This window comes from Lucilia cuprina, chromosome 6, assembly GCF_022045245.1.
Source record: "Lucilia cuprina isolate Lc7/37 chromosome 6, ASM2204524v1, whole genome shotgun sequence".
Taxonomy (NCBI): Eukaryota; Metazoa; Arthropoda; class Insecta; order Diptera; family Calliphoridae; genus Lucilia; species Lucilia cuprina.
In genome coordinates this window covers 17,449,503-17,469,691 of record NC_060954.1, presented here as the reverse complement: position 1 = coordinate 17,469,691, position 20,189 = coordinate 17,449,503, and the positions used below count along the sequence as shown (strand labels likewise).

Below are 20,189 nucleotides of genomic sequence, written 5' to 3'. Positions count from 1 at the left end.
TGCAGACTATAGGTCAGAATATAGATTGATTAGTAGTCCAGACATTAGATTGATCTATTGGTTAGGCTATGTACAAACCTATTGTCTAGCCTATAAACTGATCTATTGTCCAAACATGATCTGATCTATAGTCTGAGTCTAGTCTATAGTTTTATCTCGTGACCTATAATCCAGACTATTGTTTGGTCTATAGAATAGACAATAGATTGATCTTTAATCGAGACTTTAGATTGATCTATAGTCCAGACTATATATTTATACCTATCCAAACCATTCATTGATCTATAGTCAAGACTATAGATTGATCTATAGTCCAGACTATAGATTGATCTATAGTCCAGACTATAGATTGATCTATAGTCCAGACTATAGATTGATCTATAGTCCAGACTATAGATTGATCTATAGTCCAGACTATAGATTGATCTATAGTCCAGACTATAGATTGATCTATAGTCTGGGCTATAGATTGATCTATAGTCCATACTATAGATTGATCTATAGTCCAGAATATAGATTGATCTATAGTCCAGACTATAGATTGATCTATAGTCCAGGCTATAGATTGATCTATAGCCCAGACTATAGATTGATCTATAGTCTTCTTCGATTAAAATGACCCATTAATTTTTACCTATACTGTAGCATAATATATGGCGGTGTTTAATGCATGTGTGTGTTTTTCTGTTTTTTTTTTTTTTTTTTGTATATGAATATTTGATAAATTATTTCCACGTTATAATAAGTATTTAACAACATTTAAAAACGAAATAGTACGATGACATCATGTGGTATAAACAAACAAATAATAATAATACTAAAAAAACGTTAAAAGGTACTTCAGTCAAATATATGCTACCTTTTGTAGGTGCTTTAGTTTTGTTGTTGTTTTTATAAGAATTTTAACTGTTTATTTTAAGCAATTGGCTATTTTTTGGTTTTAGGGACTCATTTGGGGGAAAAAAGTACCTTTTTTCATTGCAAAAAGGTAAAAAAACAACATATGTTTTGAAAAAAAATAGATAAGGTTAAAACAACAACAACAAACGTTAATACTTTGTCAGACTTTTTTTCAATAAATAGTATGAGTAAAAATTCATATTTTTATATAGATAATACACCATTTCTTAGGTTCTTATCAATATAGAATTTTATATTTTAAAGGTCTGAACTATTTAGAAGGAAGTTGTTTGTTACAGAACTAGTGATTTAGGCGGTTCTTTGGATACTATGTTGGATACAGTTAGTTTGCAACAATTGAAATCTTAAGAGTAGTGTGGTTTGATTTAAGACTAGTTCTTTAATTGGTTCTTGAGATATTATGTTGTTTACAGTTAGGTCGCTGAATAGACACATTTTGTTGCGGGGAGTTTTGGTTGCAAATTTAATCTTAAAAGGGAAGTGGTTTGATATTGAACTAGTTCTTTAACCAATTCTTTGAATACAATGTTGGATACAGTAAGCTCGTTGAATAGAAACAATTTTTTTGCCTGACGTTTTGGTTGTAAATTGAAAACTTTGGAGGAAATTTGCTTGATATAGAACTAGTCTTATATGAGGTTTTTGGGATGTTTTGTTGGACCGAGTTAGGTCGCTGATAAGATGAGAGTTTTGGTTGCCAGTTTGAAAAGATTTCAAGTAAGTTGTGCGACATAAAACTAGTTTTTGAGAAATATGTTAGATTCGGTTTGGTAGCTAAATCTTTAGACAGAACTGGTTTGTCATAGAACTAGTTATTTAAGTGGTTCTTTAGCTACTAGATTGTATACAGTTTAGTTGCTTAGTTATAAAGTTTATGGGCAAAAAAATTTAATTGTAAAATCATGTTGTATTGAAATGGTGCAATCTTTATCGGCCAAATTTATTGATTACAGATAAAACCATTTTGCTCAGCAGCATACGAAGAGAGGCGTAAAATATGGGGGGGAGTAGTTGGAAAATTATTGCAAAAAAATTTAAAAAACTTAATGAAATGCTGTTAGTATTTAAAAATTCTTTTAGCATTAAGCATATGAAAATCTACTTAAAGTGAAATTTTATTTATATATAATTATTTTTTAAAAAAGAAAATTATAAATTTTGATTAAACTTGACCTTTAAGATTGAAAAAAAAACAAAAATAAAAATATATAAATTTTGTGTAAAAGAAAGATTTTTAATATTTTGCTTCCAACAAGAAAATGACATTTTTAAAACAACAAAAATTATGTCTAGAAGTGTTTTCTGCTCTTTGAGGCCATTAAAAGAAAAAAATTTTTTGAAATTTTTTTACGAAATGGAACAGCTTTTTTTAAACAAATGAAAAAAAGCTTTTCATTTTTAGTATTTTTTTAAAACTCAAACAGAAAACACCAACAGTTTTGTTTAATTTTCTTAAATAGAATATAAATATTTTTTTTAAAAAATTTTGTATTTTTAAAAATTAATTAAAGCAATGTTAAAGAATTTTAACGATTTATTAAAAATAACAACGAATTTAAAACGAAATGCACGAAAATTAAAAACGAATTTAAAAAATTATAAAATATTTATAAATAAATAATAACAGAGTTTAAAAAATTAAGAGATCGAAAGAAAGAAATAAAGAAAAAGAGTGAAACAAAGAATAAACAAACTCTCTTAAACTTAACGAAGAGAGGACTATGTACTTAAAGTTTTAACGCTAAGAAAAACAACAATAACAACAAAATGAGTGATTTATCTCGTATGTGGTTTCGTTTAACGGGCAGCGGTGGTTCCTCCACCACCGAAGAGGGAGATGATTTACCACAACAGGAACCTCTGGGACATACCATAAATCTAAACAGCGAAACTAATAATAATAATAACAACAACAATGAAACCTTTTCAAAATTTGATAAATTTCGTAGAGGAAGTTTTCGCAGAAAATCCTCTTCTATGGGACAATCTAGTAAAAGATCAAAATCTCCACATTTCATAATCAAACATCAGCCATCTACTTCGCTGGAAGAAGCAGATGAAATGGAGGAGAAAGAGATTATACAAAAAACAGATAAACCGCCAAATGTTGCCTTAAATGTGAAAACAAATAAAGTGAAAACAACTAAAGAAAAATCAAAACAAAATGCTAAAGATAAAACAACAAAGAAAGTAAAAGAGAAGGAGAAAGAGAAGGAAGAGATAGTAAGTGTTATACCGCACAGTGATTCCCTGACCAAGTGTAATAATAAAAAGACCTCGCTAAAGTCTTTGAAGAATGCTGATACACAAAAAAAGAAATTCTATAAAAACTTTTACAACACAAAAACGGCCTCGCAAGATAGTCAAGACGAGACGATAGATAAAACGCAATTAACCCATATTTTCCCCAACAATAGTACGGGCATAACAGTCTCTGCCTTGGCCGAAGATGATGATGACGATGATGACGACGACGACAATGAGGAGGTGGTAGAGGAGGCTGAAGATGAGGACTCAGAGGATAGTGAAAGTGATACCGAAGATGATAGCGACAGCAGTGAGGAGGATAATAAACAAGACTCAGCCATTTCTACCACTCCCGACAATTTACCCCGTTTGGGTAAAGAGAAAATCTTTCTAAATGATCGTAAATTTCGCAATAATCGCATAGAGAAAAGTTCTTCAAAGACGAAAATAGCGGGAGATCTAGATAAACGTGAGAGTATTAAACGTTCACGCAGCAGCCGTAAAATACCCACCGCTAGTGCCATAATGGCGGCTGCCGAAGAGAAAAACAAACTTCAGCAACAGCAAAAAAAATTAAAAACCGAGGCCAAAGATTCTAAGAAACAAAACCGTGGCCATTCGAATCTCAATTTACAGGCTCTAGTCAAGTTCGTTATGAACAATAAGAAATTCCTTAATACCGATGATTTCAATTTAATCAGACGTAAATCAATCTCGGAGGCTGCCTCGGCTGTTATACAAGTGGCCGCCACTTGTAAACCCATGCCTATAGCTTTAAAATATTCCCAGGATGGTGTGGTGGCCGATGCACCCAAAGAGAATGATGTCAAGGGTGAACGTAATGTGGTTTTAGTTAAGAAACAAAGTTTAAATAATTCTTTCTATGATCGTCTTTTAAATAATCCCACCTTGAATGTAGACTCTCTTAAACCTCCCGTTAAAGAGCGTAAAATGTCATCAGCTAAAAGTTCTCCCACCTCAACTTCTTCCATGACATCTAAAACCTCTTCGGCCAAAGTTAAACGCAATAGTTCGAATAGCAGCAAAAGTAGTGGTAACTTTGAAGATGAGGCTTTCTATTCGTGTGACGAACGTGATGAAGATGAACTAGACTGTGCTCAGGAGAGCCATATACAACAGCCCATAAAGATAGTTGAACCTAAGCGTAAATCATCTTCCCCTTCTCTTACATCGAGAGTAGCGGCTAAGATTAATGAAACCACAAATAATTATAAAAATCGTAAGGCAGCCAGTAAGAATGCTAAGAAGCGTAAGACTTTAGCCGCTTCGGCAGTGGCAGGTGTTGAATGTAATGAGGGTCCAGAGTACTATAAGCAGTTAAATGTTGGTAAGAACTTAATCTAAAACTAAGTGTTGATTAGTGGGAAGCTAGTTTGCTCTCTAAAAAAGAGCTCTCTCTTGCCTGCTCTCTCGTACGAAAGCTTAGAAAGAGTGAAATAACTCTATTCTTACTCTCTAGCGATGACAGTTTTAAATGTTTTATTAAAAAGAGATACTCTCTTCTGCTTCTGTGCTAAAAGAATTCGGAATATTTCAATCTCCAATAAAATATTCTTAGTTGTATTAATATAAATTCCAAACCTTAAATGCAATTTTTATAAATTTTTCCTTTTAATTTTCCAAATTTTCTACCGATATCTTTATTAAACCAAATTTTCTCTCTTCTTTTTTTTCTCCAATCTCATCAACAAAAACAGAACGTTTAAATTCCACTTCCATACAAAGGCATCCCTCAGACCGCAGGACGGATTCAGCTAACTTATCAATACGTTCGAATGGCAATACATCAGCAAATTTAAATAACAGCGATTTACACAGTTCATTTCATGGCGCCGATACTAGTGTGGGTGCCCTGGGTGGTGGGGCACAAGGCGGTAACGCAGCAACAATCTCCTGTAGTGATGCAACAAATTCAACCATTGGAGCCTTATCAACCGTAGCACAACAAAATGTTGGTGCCGTCTCACCCGGTGGATCGGGTGTTTTGGGTACCCTAAATGACATAAATGCGCAGGACGCAAATGAGGGTAATTTACGTAGAGAACGGTATGTTTGATTTGTTTATATTTATTTGATTTGTTATAATTTACACCTTCTCCCTCTCTCCCCTTTTCTTTTAGTTTACATCAACAACATCAACAGAATAAAAGTGCTCCCGTCTCAGTTAATCGCTCGGAATCGTATAAGGAACGTTTATCACACAAACGTAATCGTAGTCAACGTAAAACTTCAGATCCAAATTTAACATCGAGACCAAAGTAAGTTTCTTAGATTTTTTTAATATTTTTTTTAATCTCTATAATGAAGGCATTTAGGGTTTTGTAAGAATTTACAAATATCATATTAATAATAGTTAGACTAACAACACTGTATTTTTTACAACTTATTTCAGAACTAGAGTTTCTTTTCGATTCAATTCCTCGGTAACTGGTATTAATTTTCGGGAAGTCCCCACTATATTTGCAAATTTTTTTTAGAAAGAATAGGCGCGGCACATAAATTTAAGAAAATCATTTCCGGGAATTCTTACACTCTTTATCGTAATTGGTCTTATATTCTAGTCGTCCCAATTTTTTCACTTTTTCTAAGATTACTAGAACAGAACTAGAACTAGAACAGAAGTAGGACAGAACTAGAACAGAACTAGGACAGAACTAGAACAGAACTAGAACAGAACTAGAACAGAACTAGAACAGAACTAGGACAGAACTAGAACAGAACTAGAACAGAACTAGAACAGAACTAGAACAGAACTAGAACAGAACTAGAACAGAACTAGAACAGAACTAGAACAAAACTAGAAAAGAACTAGAACAAAACTAAAACAGAACTAGAACAGAACTAGAACAGAACTAGAACAGAACTAGAACAGAACTAGAACAGAACTACAACAGAGCTACAACAGAACTAGAACAGAACTAGAACAGAACTAGAACAGAACTAGAACAGAACTAGAACAGAACTAGAACAGAACTAGAACAGAACTAGAACAGAACTAGAACAGAACTAGAACAGAACTAGAACAGAAATAGAACTAGAACTGAACTAGAAATGAACTAGAACTGAACTAGAACTAAACTAGAACTGAACCAGAACTGAACTAGAACTGAACTAGAACTGAACTAGAATTGAACTAGAACTGAACTAGAACTGAACTACAACTGAACTACAACTGAACTAGAACTGAGCTAGAACTGAACTTGAACTGAACTAGAACTGAACTAGAACTGAACTAGAACTGAACTAGAACTGAACTAGAACAGAACTAGAACTGAATTAGAACTGAACTAGAACTGAACTAGAACTGAACTAGAACTGAACTAGAACTGAACTAGAATTGAATTACAACGGAACTACAACTGAAGTGTAACTTAACTGAAAGTTAATTAAAACTGAACTAGAATTGATCTTAAATAGAACTTATAAGAACAGGAATTGATTCAATAAGATCAGAATCCATATAAATATAAAGTCTCTCTCATTTTACTTGTTCATTCATTCAGCCATCGTATAGGGAAAATAACAAAAATAATAACTGTGAACTAAAGAATTAATATTCCAAAAATTTATGGAAAAATATAAATAATTTTTATTAAATATCATCATAATGCCAACACTCGATGAGAAATGAGAAAATACACTGCAGTGTTTTTGCAAAAGAAAAAAAAATTAAAATATTTATGCAAAATTTACGATTTACGAAAGATTATAAAAATTCTTTTAAATGTCAATAGACTTTTTGTATGTAAAACATGAATAAGTAAGACAAGAGAGACACTGTGACAGTTAAGCACATTTTGGCATTAAGAAAATTTTGTAAAAATTAATAAAATTTTTACAAACATGTGAAAATTCCCATAAAAATTATAATCTTAAGTAATTTATATATTTTTATGAATATGTGTGAATACTGAAACTGACAGAAAATGGTTCAAATTAAGGCAGGAAATTAAAGAAAAAGTTTAAAAGAAAAGCTAAGAATTATAGAGTTAACCACCAAAATGGACACATCTAGAGGTGAAAATTTATTAAGCTTTTTTTTAAGTGTTCTCATTAGCTGAGAGTTATTATAAAGCTTTGGGTACAGTTGTAAAGGTATAGTCAAAGAAAATTCATAGCAAATTTTACCTTGAAGCTTTTGGTACAAAGCTTTTAAAAGTTTTTGTTAAAGCTTTTTGAGAAAAGCTTTTTTGTTATTTTCTTTTTTTACGAAAAGATTTTCTTTTATTTTTTTATCTTTTTTTTGTTTACATTTTGTTATTTACCTTTAACATTCCGTTTGTTTTGGTCTTATTCTTCTGATTATGTTTTCTCTTCTTCTCTTTAGAAAATTTCCTTTTACAAACATCTGTATTTAAAAGTTTTGTTTTGAAAACAAATATTGTTCTTGTGGATAATGGCATTGTCGTTGTTTTTGTTGTGTTTTTCTTCTCTCCTACATTTTAGCCATTTTATTAGCCACAAATGATTTCAGTCAGTATGCCCGCTAAACGTGTGGCTTTCACAACATTTTTTTTGGTTAAACCGACAGAATTATTATTTATTTTTATAAAAGAAAAAGATTTTCTTAAAATTTCTAAACGGGTTTTTAGTGTTTACTAGTCGACAACAACATTAACAACAAAAACGTTTAAGTTGTTATTTTTTTGAAAATAATTTTTCGCACGCGTTTTGCAATTTCTCAACGGAAAAGAAAATTTTTACAAGAAAACAAAAAAAAAACAAAAAAAAAATAACTCAACAAATAAATTATTACAAAAAATAGTGTTAAAGTAAATTTACAAAAATAAAAAATTCTTTTTATAAAATTCAAATACGCATTGCAAAATTTACAACAAGAATTTTGAAAAATTCATATTTAAAATAAATGTGTAAAAGTGTAAACCCCATTAAAAATCAAGTGTTTTTTCAGTAAAATGAAAATATTAAAAAAAAATTGTAATTAAAAAAATTTTGCACTATTTTCAGTTTTTATTTTAAAATCAAAAAAAAAGTTTGTCCAAAAGAATTTTTTTATAAAATAATAAAAAATACCACAATATTTTTTTTTTATTAGCTCATGGTATAATTTTTGAATAATTGCCAGATGTGTGCTTAAAAATAATTTATGTTTATTTTTTTTTATATTTTAAAATAAATTAATTTTTTTCCTTAATTCCATTAAAACATATTCTCCCTAACTGAGAGCCCTACTAATGTTTTCTCACTTATTGTTTGTTTTAAACATTCATAGTTTTGTATGTTTATTTAAGAAAAATTAGAATATTCACTTTTGTATTTAAGCACGTAATTTTAATAATTTATTTGCGAAGTGTGTATTAAAATTAATGTTAGAAATTATATTTTCAAATTTACTTAAAGTTTTAAATTACATTTCATTTAAATTTAAAGCATAAAAGTTTATTAAGGTTTTTCTTGGAATTATATTAATAATATTATTATTAAACATTATTTGTATAATTACTTAACAGATAGCCAAAAGTATAAATTCAAAAAATGAACTAGAACAGAATTAGAAGAGAACTAGAGCTCATGTTTAACAGAACTGTAACAGAATTGTTAAAGAACTAGAACAGAACAAGAACAGAACACAACTAGAACAGAATAGAACTAGAACAGAGTAGAATTAGAACAGAATAGAACTACAACAGAACTAGAACAGAACTAGAACAGAACTAGAACAGAACTAGAGCAGAACTAGAACAGAACTAGAACAGAACTGAAACAGAACTGGAACAGAACTAGAACAGAACTAGAACAGAACCAGAACAGAACTAGAACAGAACTAGAACAGAACTAGAACAGAACTAGAACAGAACTAGAACAGAACTAGAACAGAACTAGAACAGAACTAGAACAGAACTAGAACAGAACTAGAACAGAACTAGAACAGAACTAGAACAGAACTAAAACAGAACTAGAACAGAACTAGAACAGAACTAGAACAGAACTAGAACAGAACTAGAACAGAACTAGAACAGAACTAGAACAGAACTAGAACAGAACTAGAACAGAACTAGAACAGAATTAGAACAGAACTAGAACAGAACTAGAACAGAACTAAAATAGAACTAGAACTAGAACACAACTAGAACAGAACTAGAACAGAACTAGAACAGAACTAGAACAGAACAAGAACAGAACTAGAACAAAACTAGAACAGAGCTAGAACAGAACTAGAACAGAACTAGAACAGAACTAGAACAGAACTAGAACAGAACAAGAACAGAACTAGAACAAAACTAGAACAGAACTAGAACAGAACTAGAACAGAACTAGAACAGAACTAGAACAGAACTAGAACAGAACTAGAACAGAACTAGAACAGAACTAGAACAGAACTAGAACAGAACTAGAACAGAACTAGAACAGAACTAGAACAGAACTAGAACAGAACTAGAACAGAACTAGAACAGAACTAGAACAGAACTCGAACAGAACTAGAACAGAACAGAACTAGAATAGAACTAAAACAGAACTACAACAGAACTACAACAGAACTACAACAGAACTACAACAGAACTACAACAGAACTACAACAGAACTAGAACAGAACTAGAACAGAACTAGAACAGAACTAGAACAGAACTAGAACAGAACTAGAACAGAACTAGAACAGAACTAGAACAGAACTAGAACAGAACTAGAACAGAACTAGAACAGAACTAGAACAGAACTAGAACTAGAACAGAACTAGAACAGAACTAGAACTAGAACAGAACTAGAACAGAACTAGAACAGAACTAAAACAGAACTAGAACAGAACTAGAACAGAACTAGAACAGAACTAGAACAGAACTAGAACAGAACTAGAACAGAACTAGAACAGAACTGGACAGAACTAGAACAGAACTAGAACAGAACTAGAACAGAACTAGAACAGAACTAGAACAGAACTAGAACAGAACTAGAACAGAACTAGAACAAAACTAGAACAGAACTAGAACAGAACTAGAACAGAACTAGAACAAAACTAGAACAGAACTAGAACAGAATTAGAACAGAACAGAACTAAAACAGAACTAGAACAGAACAACAGAACTAGAACAGAATAACAGAACTAGAACAGAACAACTGAATTAGAACAGAACAACAGAACTACAACAGAACAGAACTAGAAAAGAACTAGAACAGAACTAGAACAGAACTAAAACAGAACTAGAACAGAACTAGAACTGAACTAGAACAGAACTGAAATGTCAGTTGGTTGAAAACGGTCAAATATTAATTAAAACTACATATTAGACTTTAATTAGAAATATTTCTGGGATTCAGCTAAGTTGGAAAATATAACGAGTTATTCCTTTTACAATTATTTTCGAAACTATTACAAGTCATGCCAGTGTTGCTTACAAATAAACTATTTGGGGTTTCAAATATTTAACCCAATTTTACCTGTAATTTAAACTAAAAATATTTTATGTTTTAATTAAATAAAAATTAAAATGAACAATTTTTAGTTTCAAGTAAATACTCACTCGCACTAAATTTTATGCAACATTTATATTATTAATTATACACATATTTACATACAATTAAATTAATATTGCACAAAAAAATTAAACCAAAACAAAATAAACAAAAAATTTATTTCGTAAGAAATATTTGAAAACTAAAAAAAAAATATTTAAATATTTAACGCAAAACCACCCACACAGACGCACTTTTTTTCTTTAACAAATGAAATAAATTTAAATAGAGAGGGTGGGGAGATGAAAGTTCATTTTAAATCTTGAATTTACATAAAAATATTTGACAATTTTTATTTTTTTAAATACATATTTTTTAAAAGAAAATAAAGGGGTGTGTATAAAAAGTTTTGGTTTTGTTTTTGTTTATATATTTTCTATATATTAAAACGAAATTCCAATGACATGAAATTTGGTCTATGATTAATCATTTAAGACAAATGTGCATGGACATATTTTAAAATATTATTAAAATTACTTAAAAGAATTTAAAAAGCTTTTTAGGTTCGTTCTATTCTAAAATAAAAATTATTAGAATTTATTAAATATTTTTTTAATTAATTAATACTTTTAATTTCTTTTTTGCAGTTTTTGTGTTTTAGTTTATTTTTTTTTTTTTCTTAATTTTAATTTATTTTTCTTTATTGTGAACAAAAAAATATATAAACAAAATTTTAATTTTAATTACGTACTTAAATTTGTTATCCATCAATTTATTTAGAAATTTTTTTACAACAAACATTTATTTCCCATCGAAAAATCAATCTGAAAATTTTCCTCTATAGTTTTTTTTTTTTGGAATAACAAAGCCCCCAATATCCATAATATTTGAATTATTGCATTTTTCGTTTATTTCTTGCTTAAAAGAAAATTTGACATTGAAATTAATATTAAATATGTCCATTGTGGAAAAGAGTGAAATTGTTGAAAAATATACAAAGAAAACAAATCGAAATCAAAATAAATTGTTTATTTTTTCAAAAAGTGGAATAATAAAGAAACAATAGTTTATTACAAATGTGTAGCTAGTATAATTATAACATTTGTAGTGAAATATACTCCCTCTGGTGGGCATTAAACTCAAGACGCTTATACGTATAGTACTAACACTTTATCAAATGTACACTAGTATTAAACTACGAAGTGGTTGATTCCCTGATTTGTAAAACGAATCTATTTCCCTAAATTGAGCTTTAGTTAACTGATGTCCTAAGTATTATCCATTTGGTCGAACAAAGTCTGTCTTACTAGTCTTATTTAATCGATTGTGAACTGAAGCATTTATCTTCTATTATTTTATTCAAACCATCTATCAAACCATCACTAAGTAGATATATAGATAGATAGATAGATAGATAGATAGATAGATAGATAGATAGATAGATAGATAGATAGATAGATAGATAGATAGATAGATAGATAGATAGATAGATAGATAGATAGATAGATAGATAGATAGATAGATAGATAGATAGATAGATAGATAGATAGATAGATAGATAGATAGATAGATAGATAGATAGATAGATAGATAGATAGATAGATAGATAGATAGATAGATAGATAGATATATAGATAGGTAGATAGATAGATAGTTAGTTAGTTGGTTAGTGGCAGACTGTCGATAGTTTTAACGTGAGCACCTGCCGTGTCGGCCTTATCTCACGGTGGTCTTTTTCATCCACAGGGTAGACTTGAAAACGGTCTACCATCGCCCCTTTGTCTTCAATGAAGACGCAGCTGGCAATTTTTGACAATTGGCTATGACCGGTACCATGCGCAAGTACTTTGCTGGAGTACTCGAGCTATCTAATCTCTTGCCAAAGTAGTCACGTAAAACAACCACACTACTATGGCTCTGTTGATTCGGCAACAGCACCTAGAGACGTAACCGATGGACCGAAGCACGATCCATCAATAAGCCGTAGACATCGTTCTTACTCACAGTGACACGCTGTGGCAAGTCTGATATGAACAGAGTAAACTCTGAACACATCTGGACAAGGAAGGAAAATTAATCGGTATCTCTTGTATATGATATCTTTCATCCACCATCATTCAACCCAGCACACATCTCATTTATTCGACACATTCATAGAGAAAAACATACGACGCATTCATTTAGGTATACGGGTGGGGTAAGGCCCGTATACCTCTACAATCATTCTTTATCATATACAATTGACACCAACTCATTTCCAACGCTTAGTCACACAGTCACTCCTCTGTGGGGTATCTGTTGATTTTCGGCAACAGCACCGAACCTTATCCCGAAATATTGACTATTATCATGCATCAGTCTTTTAACCGCCACTTATTCTCTTCCCGCGAATTTGGGTTCAACCAACAGCCACTACGTGGATCCCGAAGGAACCTGAACCAACTGACCAGCCAGGACATAGTCCTGCTGGCAACTGGCCACCCGTAGTACCAGATTATGCGGTGCTCTGGTCAGACCTCTGGCAATCTATGCAAGGACTAAGCCAAGCAGTAGACTGAGATACCAATTTTTCAATCCCGGCCCTCTTTATACCCCGGGATTGCAATAGTTAGTTAGTGACAAAATTAAGAAATCGAAGGTGAGACTACTAGGTCCGGTAAAGGAGAAGCCAAAGATCAGTACTCAACTCTATCCATTATCTGTAGCGCCACTGCGATTTCGGTTATGCTTTCATGTTTCAAAGATATTGATCCTTTTATACCAAAAATTATACACAACAATAACCTCTCTTCAAGAATACAACCCTATCTAGACATAACTCGTTCTTTAGCCATTCTAATCCCATTTGAAATTAACATCTACCAGAGATCTTTCAAGCCACAATAGATGTATGCAGTTTTTAATGAAATTTTCACAAACCCTAATCCATCCATTCACCTCTACCCCAACCTTTTTTACTAATTCCATGACTATAGGTCTTATACCAAGAGTTCATAAAACGAAAAAATAACCTTTGAACCCTTTGGTAATAATAAAGTCTATTGTTCTTATACATTTTTTCTGTATTTTCACCTCGAGGGCCAAAGGTCATATTAAAAATATTTTTTTATTAAATTATCGCACAGTTTTTTATAATTATTTACAAAAAAAGAATTTGACCTTTGAACCTAGAGACTAAAATATGAAGATGACATTCCCGCCATTTTAGTAAAATCTCTTGGTTATGACCAATTTACTGAATTTGTCCTTTAGTTCAGAAAATAATTTAATTACATTTTGTTTCATATTTTATTTGTATAGCTTTTAACCAAACATCATTAATAAATTTTATTTAAATACTTATTTAATTGAATAAAATATTTTTCTGAATGAATTAATATTTTACCTTAAAATACATATATTTTCCAAATAAATATAAATGCACATACACAAACAAACATAAGTTTCTTAGATAAATTATTTATTGGTCAATACAAATACTTATACACAAATCAATGTGTGTCGTTTTGTTGTTGTTGTTTTGATTTGTTTTACGTTTTTTTTTGGGATATTTTTTTTGCCTCAACTCTCCTAACTTAATGGCCATTATGATGATACGAATGATTACAATCAATAAACAGGCAAACTGACCAGACCATATGAAAACATATTGTGTTCCTGCCAATCGCACATAAACTTTAGACAAATTATGACCTGTTTTTTTTAGCCAACAACAACTTCTAGCAACAACTATAAGAAACAAATTTTAATCAAAATATTCGTTGAAAATAAACATTTAGAAAAATGTAGAAGAAGAAAAACAAAATGGTGTATGAAAATAATGAATGAACGTAGAAAATATATGAATGAATGAAGTTTGTTGTTTTGGTTACAAAAACAAAATATAAAATAAATAAAACAATTTCGAAAAGCTTGCAAATAATGTTATAAACACCCTGTATATAGGCTAAACGTTTAAATGTGTTTTTTTAAATTATTTAAATTAAAATAAATTCTTAAATTAGGAAATTTAGAAATATACAAATGTTGTGAATTAAACGCCTGAATTTATACTATTCAAATAAATAGTTTAGTTTTATTTAATTACTCGAGTTCCAAGATGAGTGATGGGTTCCTTTAGAATCTCGGGGACGAGTATTCAAATTCTTTTTAAATTTAGCATAGCAAGATCATGCTTCTAATGATCAACAAACTTTTATCAAAAAACGCCCTAAAACATGCTAAATAATTTTAAAACGCAATAAAGAATTGAGTTTTTAATAAATCATTAATTAAACCCGGTTATATAACAACAAAAAACGAATAAAACCTACAACGCAAATTACATGGAATAGCAAAACAAAAGAAAGAAAACGAAACAAAATAAATATTAGAAATTCAATAAGGATAAATAAAGAAAAGACAACACCTACACACCAAAACAAAAACAAACAAAACGAGAAAAAAATAAATTTTATAACGAATAAACATAAAAAAACCAACTGAAATCGAATTGAAAAAATCTATAACGTAGAAAAAAATCCCTAAATAAACTAAAGATTATTAAACTTTCACTTAACAAAAACCCTGAGCGTGTGAAAATATAATTGAAAGTTGAAACAAAATATAAAAAATCCATGTAAAATAGACTAACTGCCTAAATGACGTTGGATTTACAACATACACACAGACACACCGCCATGCAAACGGAAACAGGGATATAGATAGACAATTGAGGTGCTGATAGATAAATATCAGTTTTCGTCATTTAGCCAAAATGACGAAAAACCTAAATATTAATTCTTTATGGTATAGACAAAACAAAAAAAAATATATATTACGCAGTTTTTTAATTGATATTCAACTAGAGCACTTTTTTTGCTGCTGTTACAATTAATTATATATTATGTTCCACTAAAATATAGAATTATATAAACAAACTGGAAAAAGAACTAGAAAAGAACTAGAACAGAACTAGAACAGAACTAGAAAAGAACTAGAACAGAACTAGAACAGAACTAGAACAGAACTAGAACAGAACTAGAACAGAACTAGAACAGAACTAGAACAGAACTAGAACAGAACTAGAACAGAACTAGAACAGAACTAGAACAGAACTAGAACTAGAACAGAACTAGAACATAACTAGAACAGAACTAGAAAAGAACTAGAACAGAACTAGAACTGATCTAGAAAAGAACTAGAACAGAACTAGAACTAGGAAAGAACTAGAACAGAACTAGAACAGAACTAAAACAGAACTAGAACATAACTAGAACAGAACTAGAACAGAACTAGGAAAGAACTAGAAGAGAACTAGAACAGAACTAGAACAGAACTAGGAAAGAACTAGAAGAGAACTAGAACAGAACTAGAACAGAACTAGAACTGAACTAGAACAGAACTAGGAAAGAACTAGAACAGAACTAGAACAGAACTAGAACAGAACTAGAACAGAACTAGAACAGAACTAGAACAGAACTAGAACAGAACTAGAACATAACTAGAACAGAACTAGAACATAACTAGAACAGAACTAGAACAGAACTAGAACACAACTTGAACAGAACTAGAAAAAACCTAGAAAAGAACTAGAATAGAACTAGAACAGAACTAGAACAGAACTAGAACAGAACTAGAACAGAACTAGAACAGAACTAGAACAGAACTAGAACAGAACTAGAACAGAACTAGAACAGAACTAGAACAGAACTAGAACAGAACTAGAACAGAACTAGAACAGAACTAGAACAGAACTAGAACAGAACTAGAGCAGAACTAGAACTAGAACAGAACTAGAACACAACTTGAACAGAACTAGAAAAAAACTAGAACAGAACTAGGAAAGAACTAGAACAGAACCAGAACAGAACTAGAACAGAACTAGAACAGAACTAGAACAGAACTAGAACAGGACTAGAACAGGACTAGAACAGAACTAGAACAAAACTAGAACAGGACTAGAATAGAATAGAACTAGAACTGAACTGGAACTGAACTGGAACAGAACTAGAACAGGAGTAAAAATGAACAAAAAAGGACCAGAACATAACCAGATTTCATGTTTCTAGGTTCAATATTATAGAAATTTCAAAAAGTATCTATTGTAGAACGAAAAAGTAGTAAAAAGTCCCCTTTTTATGTGTTCTCGCCAAATCCGAACTCTACAAACTTAATTTCATGTTTATGTCCGCCCGTCTGTCCGGCTGGCTGGCTGGCTGTCCATTACGTCAAATATTCTACTATCTCTCTAACTGCAGATTTTCGTACCGATCGGCCTTTATTTGACCCTAGCCCCCATACAAACCCCCCTTTAAAAAATGACTTAAACGTTTAAAATTGACTTGTAACCATTTGTATCGCAATGAAACTCAACAAAACTAACTGTTATTTAAAAATATATTTTTTTCCCAAATTTACCGAGGATCGACCCATTTTTGATCTATATAAGCTTCATTCAGAAATTTTAGTTTTTTTTTATGAATAAATTGTTTAAATATTTTGGAATTATGGTAATATTCAACATAAAAGTTTCTTTATAATAAATAAAAATTTTTAAAATATACTCATGGTGTAGGGAATTATATGGTTGGCCATGCCCGACTATACTTTCCTACTTGTTTTAGGTTAAATATTATAGAAATTTCAAATAGTACCTTTTGTAGAACGAAAAAGTACAAAAAAAATTCCCTTTTTAATGTTCTCACCAAATTCCGAATCTACATGTTTCATGTTCATTTCATGTTTCTATGTTTAATATTATAGAAAATTTAAAAAGTATCTTTTTTAAAAAAGAAAAAGTACCAAAAAGTTATATTTTATGTGTTCTCACATAATTCCAAATCTACATACTTAACTTCATGTTCCTAGGTTCAATATCTTATAATATCAAAAAGTACCTTTTAAAACCCTAATTCACACTCTACATACATAATTTCATATATCTAGGTTCAATATTAGAGAAGACTCAAAAAGTACCTTTTAAAAACAAAAAAAGTATCAAAAAGTTCAGTCTTCCTGGTTCTCACTTTATTTCGACTCTACATACTTAAATTCATGTTTCTAGGTTCAATATTATAGAAAATTCAAAAAGTACCTTTTGCTGAACGAAAAAGTATAAAAAAAATTCCCTTTGATGTGTTTCTGTCTAAGACAAGAATCAACCACTGTTGGTTTGTCCTACTAGTGTTGCTATATATAGTAGATCCAGTGCTTTATGTTGTGTTAACACTATAGATCGAGATAGATAAGAGACGTATTAACTTTATTACTCTCTGTAGAATTCCTGAAGAACATTAAAAAGAAATTGGCGGTTTCATCGAACATTCCAGGATTTTCTCAAAATTTTTCTGAGTGATTTCAACCTCAACTAAAAGTTTTTCAATATTTCCATATAAAATACAATAAAATTTGCAATACAAAATTTCTTAACAAAGCTAAACCCCAAAAAAAAAGTAATTTATATCTATACAAGGTACTAAATTATAATTTCAATCTAAAATACAATTTCCATACAAAACATGTGGATATAATATGGTGCGCGCTTTGAAAAAATAAAGAAAAATACAAAATCCCACAAAAAAAAAATAAAAAAGAAAAACATTTTGGGAAATAAACAATAAATATTTTTCCACACATTTTTTATATCTGTTTAATTTATTTAATTTTTGTTGTTGTAATTGTTGTTTTTATTTTTTGTTATTATTAATGTTCCTGTTCACTTAACAAGTTTTTGATTGATAACCAACCAACCAACCAGGTAAATTGTGCAGATAGAGAGAACAGCGAACGCTACAGATTTGTTAAAGAACAGAAGAAAAAAAAAAACGATGGACAGACAAAAAAAAAAAAGCATAATGAACGAATAATTGAAACCTAACAAAAAAAAATAGATAAATAATATTTATTGCAAATTATACATTTTTTTGTATTTTTTTTTAAATATCTCCAAAAGTAACAACTGCGCATAATAAAATTGTATACTGACTGCTGTTTTTGCTGTCAATACTTAAAATCTGCTACAAGTAATTTTTTACACTTTTGTATATTTTTTTGAAATTTATAAATATTACATGATAGACAAACGTCATTCTATAGTGTTTAAATAATCTATAAAAATATTATCTTTTAAGATTGTTATGATTATTATTAATGTATAATAGTTCAAACATTTCTAAGCAGTTCCTCTTGAAAACTGATTTTCGAAAAGTTTTTTTTTCTGTTACATTTTTCCGGCAATATAGAAATAAATAATTGTTAAATTTGTTTATTAAAGGTATTTAGTACTTAAAGGAAATGTTAAAATTATAATTATTAAAAAAATAAATAACAGTGGATATATTAAAACATTTATTAGTTTCAAATAGAAATTGTTTATTTTTAAAACAAAAAAAAAATTCCAAAGTATTTTATTGCGATATACGCAGAAGACTATAAACTACACTATAGTTTTGTCCTAGTTAAGTTATAGTTATGGTTTGGACGATTCTAGTTCTGTTTTAGTTCTTTTCTATTTCTGTTCTAGTTCTGTCTTAGTTCTGTTCTAGTTCTGTTCTAGTTCTGTTCTAGTTCTGTTCTAGTTCTGTTCTAGTTCTGTTCTAGTTCTGTTCTAGTTCTGTTCTAGTTCTGTTCTAGTTCTGTTCTAGTTCTGTTCTAGTTCTGTTCTAGTTCTGTTCTAGTTCTGTTCTAGTTCTGTTCTAGTTCTGTTCTAGTCCTGTTCTAGTTCTGTTCTAGTTCTAGTTCTGTTCTAGTTCTAGTTCTGTTCTAGTTCTGTTCTAGTTCTGTTCTAGTTCTGTTCTAGTTCTGTTCTAGTTCTGTTCTAGTTCTGTTCTAGTTCTGTTCTATTTATGTTCTAGTTCTGTTCTAGTTCTGTTCTAGTTCTGTTCTAGTTCAGTTCTAGTTTTCTTCTAGTTCTGTTCTAGTTCTGTTCTAGTTCTGTTCTAGTTTTGTTCTAGTTCTGTTCTAGTTCTCTTCTAGTTCTGTTCTAGTTCTGTTCTAGTTCTGTTCTAGTTCTGTTTTAGTTCTGTTCTATTTCTGTTCTAGTTCTTTTCTATTTCTGTTCTAGTTCTTTTCTAGTTCTGTTCTAGTTCTGTTCTAGTTCTGTTCTAGTTCTGTTCTAGTTCTGTTCTAGTTCTGTTCTAGTTCTGTTCTAGCTCTGTTCTAGTTCTGTTCTAGTTCTGTTCTAGTTCTGTTCTAGTTCTGTTCTAGTTCTGTTCTAGTTCTGTTCTAGTTCTGTTCTAGTTCTGTTCTAGTTCTGTTCTAGTTCTGTTCTAGTTCTGTTCTAGTTCTGTTCTAGTTCTGTTCTAGTTCTGTTCTAGTTCTGTTCTAGTTCTGTTCTAGTTCTGTTCTAGTTCTGTTCTAGTTCTTTTCTAGTTCTGTTCTAGTTCTGTTCTAGTTCTGTTCTAGTTCTTTTCTAGTTCTGTTCTGGTTCTGTTCTAGTTCTGTTCTAGTTCTGTTCTAGTTCTGTCTTAGTTCTGTTCTAGTTCTGTTCTAGTTCTGTTCTTGTTCTGTTCTAGTTCTGTTCTAGTTCTGTTCTAGTTCTGTTCTAGTTCTGTTCTAGTTCTGTTACAGTTCTGTTCTAGTTCTGTTCTAGTTCTGTTCTAGTTCTGTTC

General features: G+C 30.4%; 1 protein-coding gene across 2 annotated transcripts in view; it reads left to right on the top strand.

The window, feature by feature from the left end:
* Nucleotides 1–20,189, top strand: part of LOC111680389 — a 200,674-nt gene that overhangs the window by 114,240 nt on the left and 66,245 nt on the right. Inside the window, exons 1-3 of one of the 2 annotated variants that reach the window (XM_046953780.1) lie at nt 2,513–4,516; nt 4,887–5,235; nt 5,310–5,447. In XM_046953780.1, the coding sequence (XP_046809736.1) occupies nt 2,689–4,516; nt 4,887–5,235; nt 5,310–5,447 (2,315 nt within the window). In that variant the 5' untranslated portion in view covers nt 2,513–2,688. Of the gene's footprint in view, nt 1–2,512; nt 4,517–4,886; nt 5,236–5,309; nt 5,448–20,189 lie in introns of those variants that run through there. The other variant, XM_046953779.1, reaches the window with a different exon arrangement.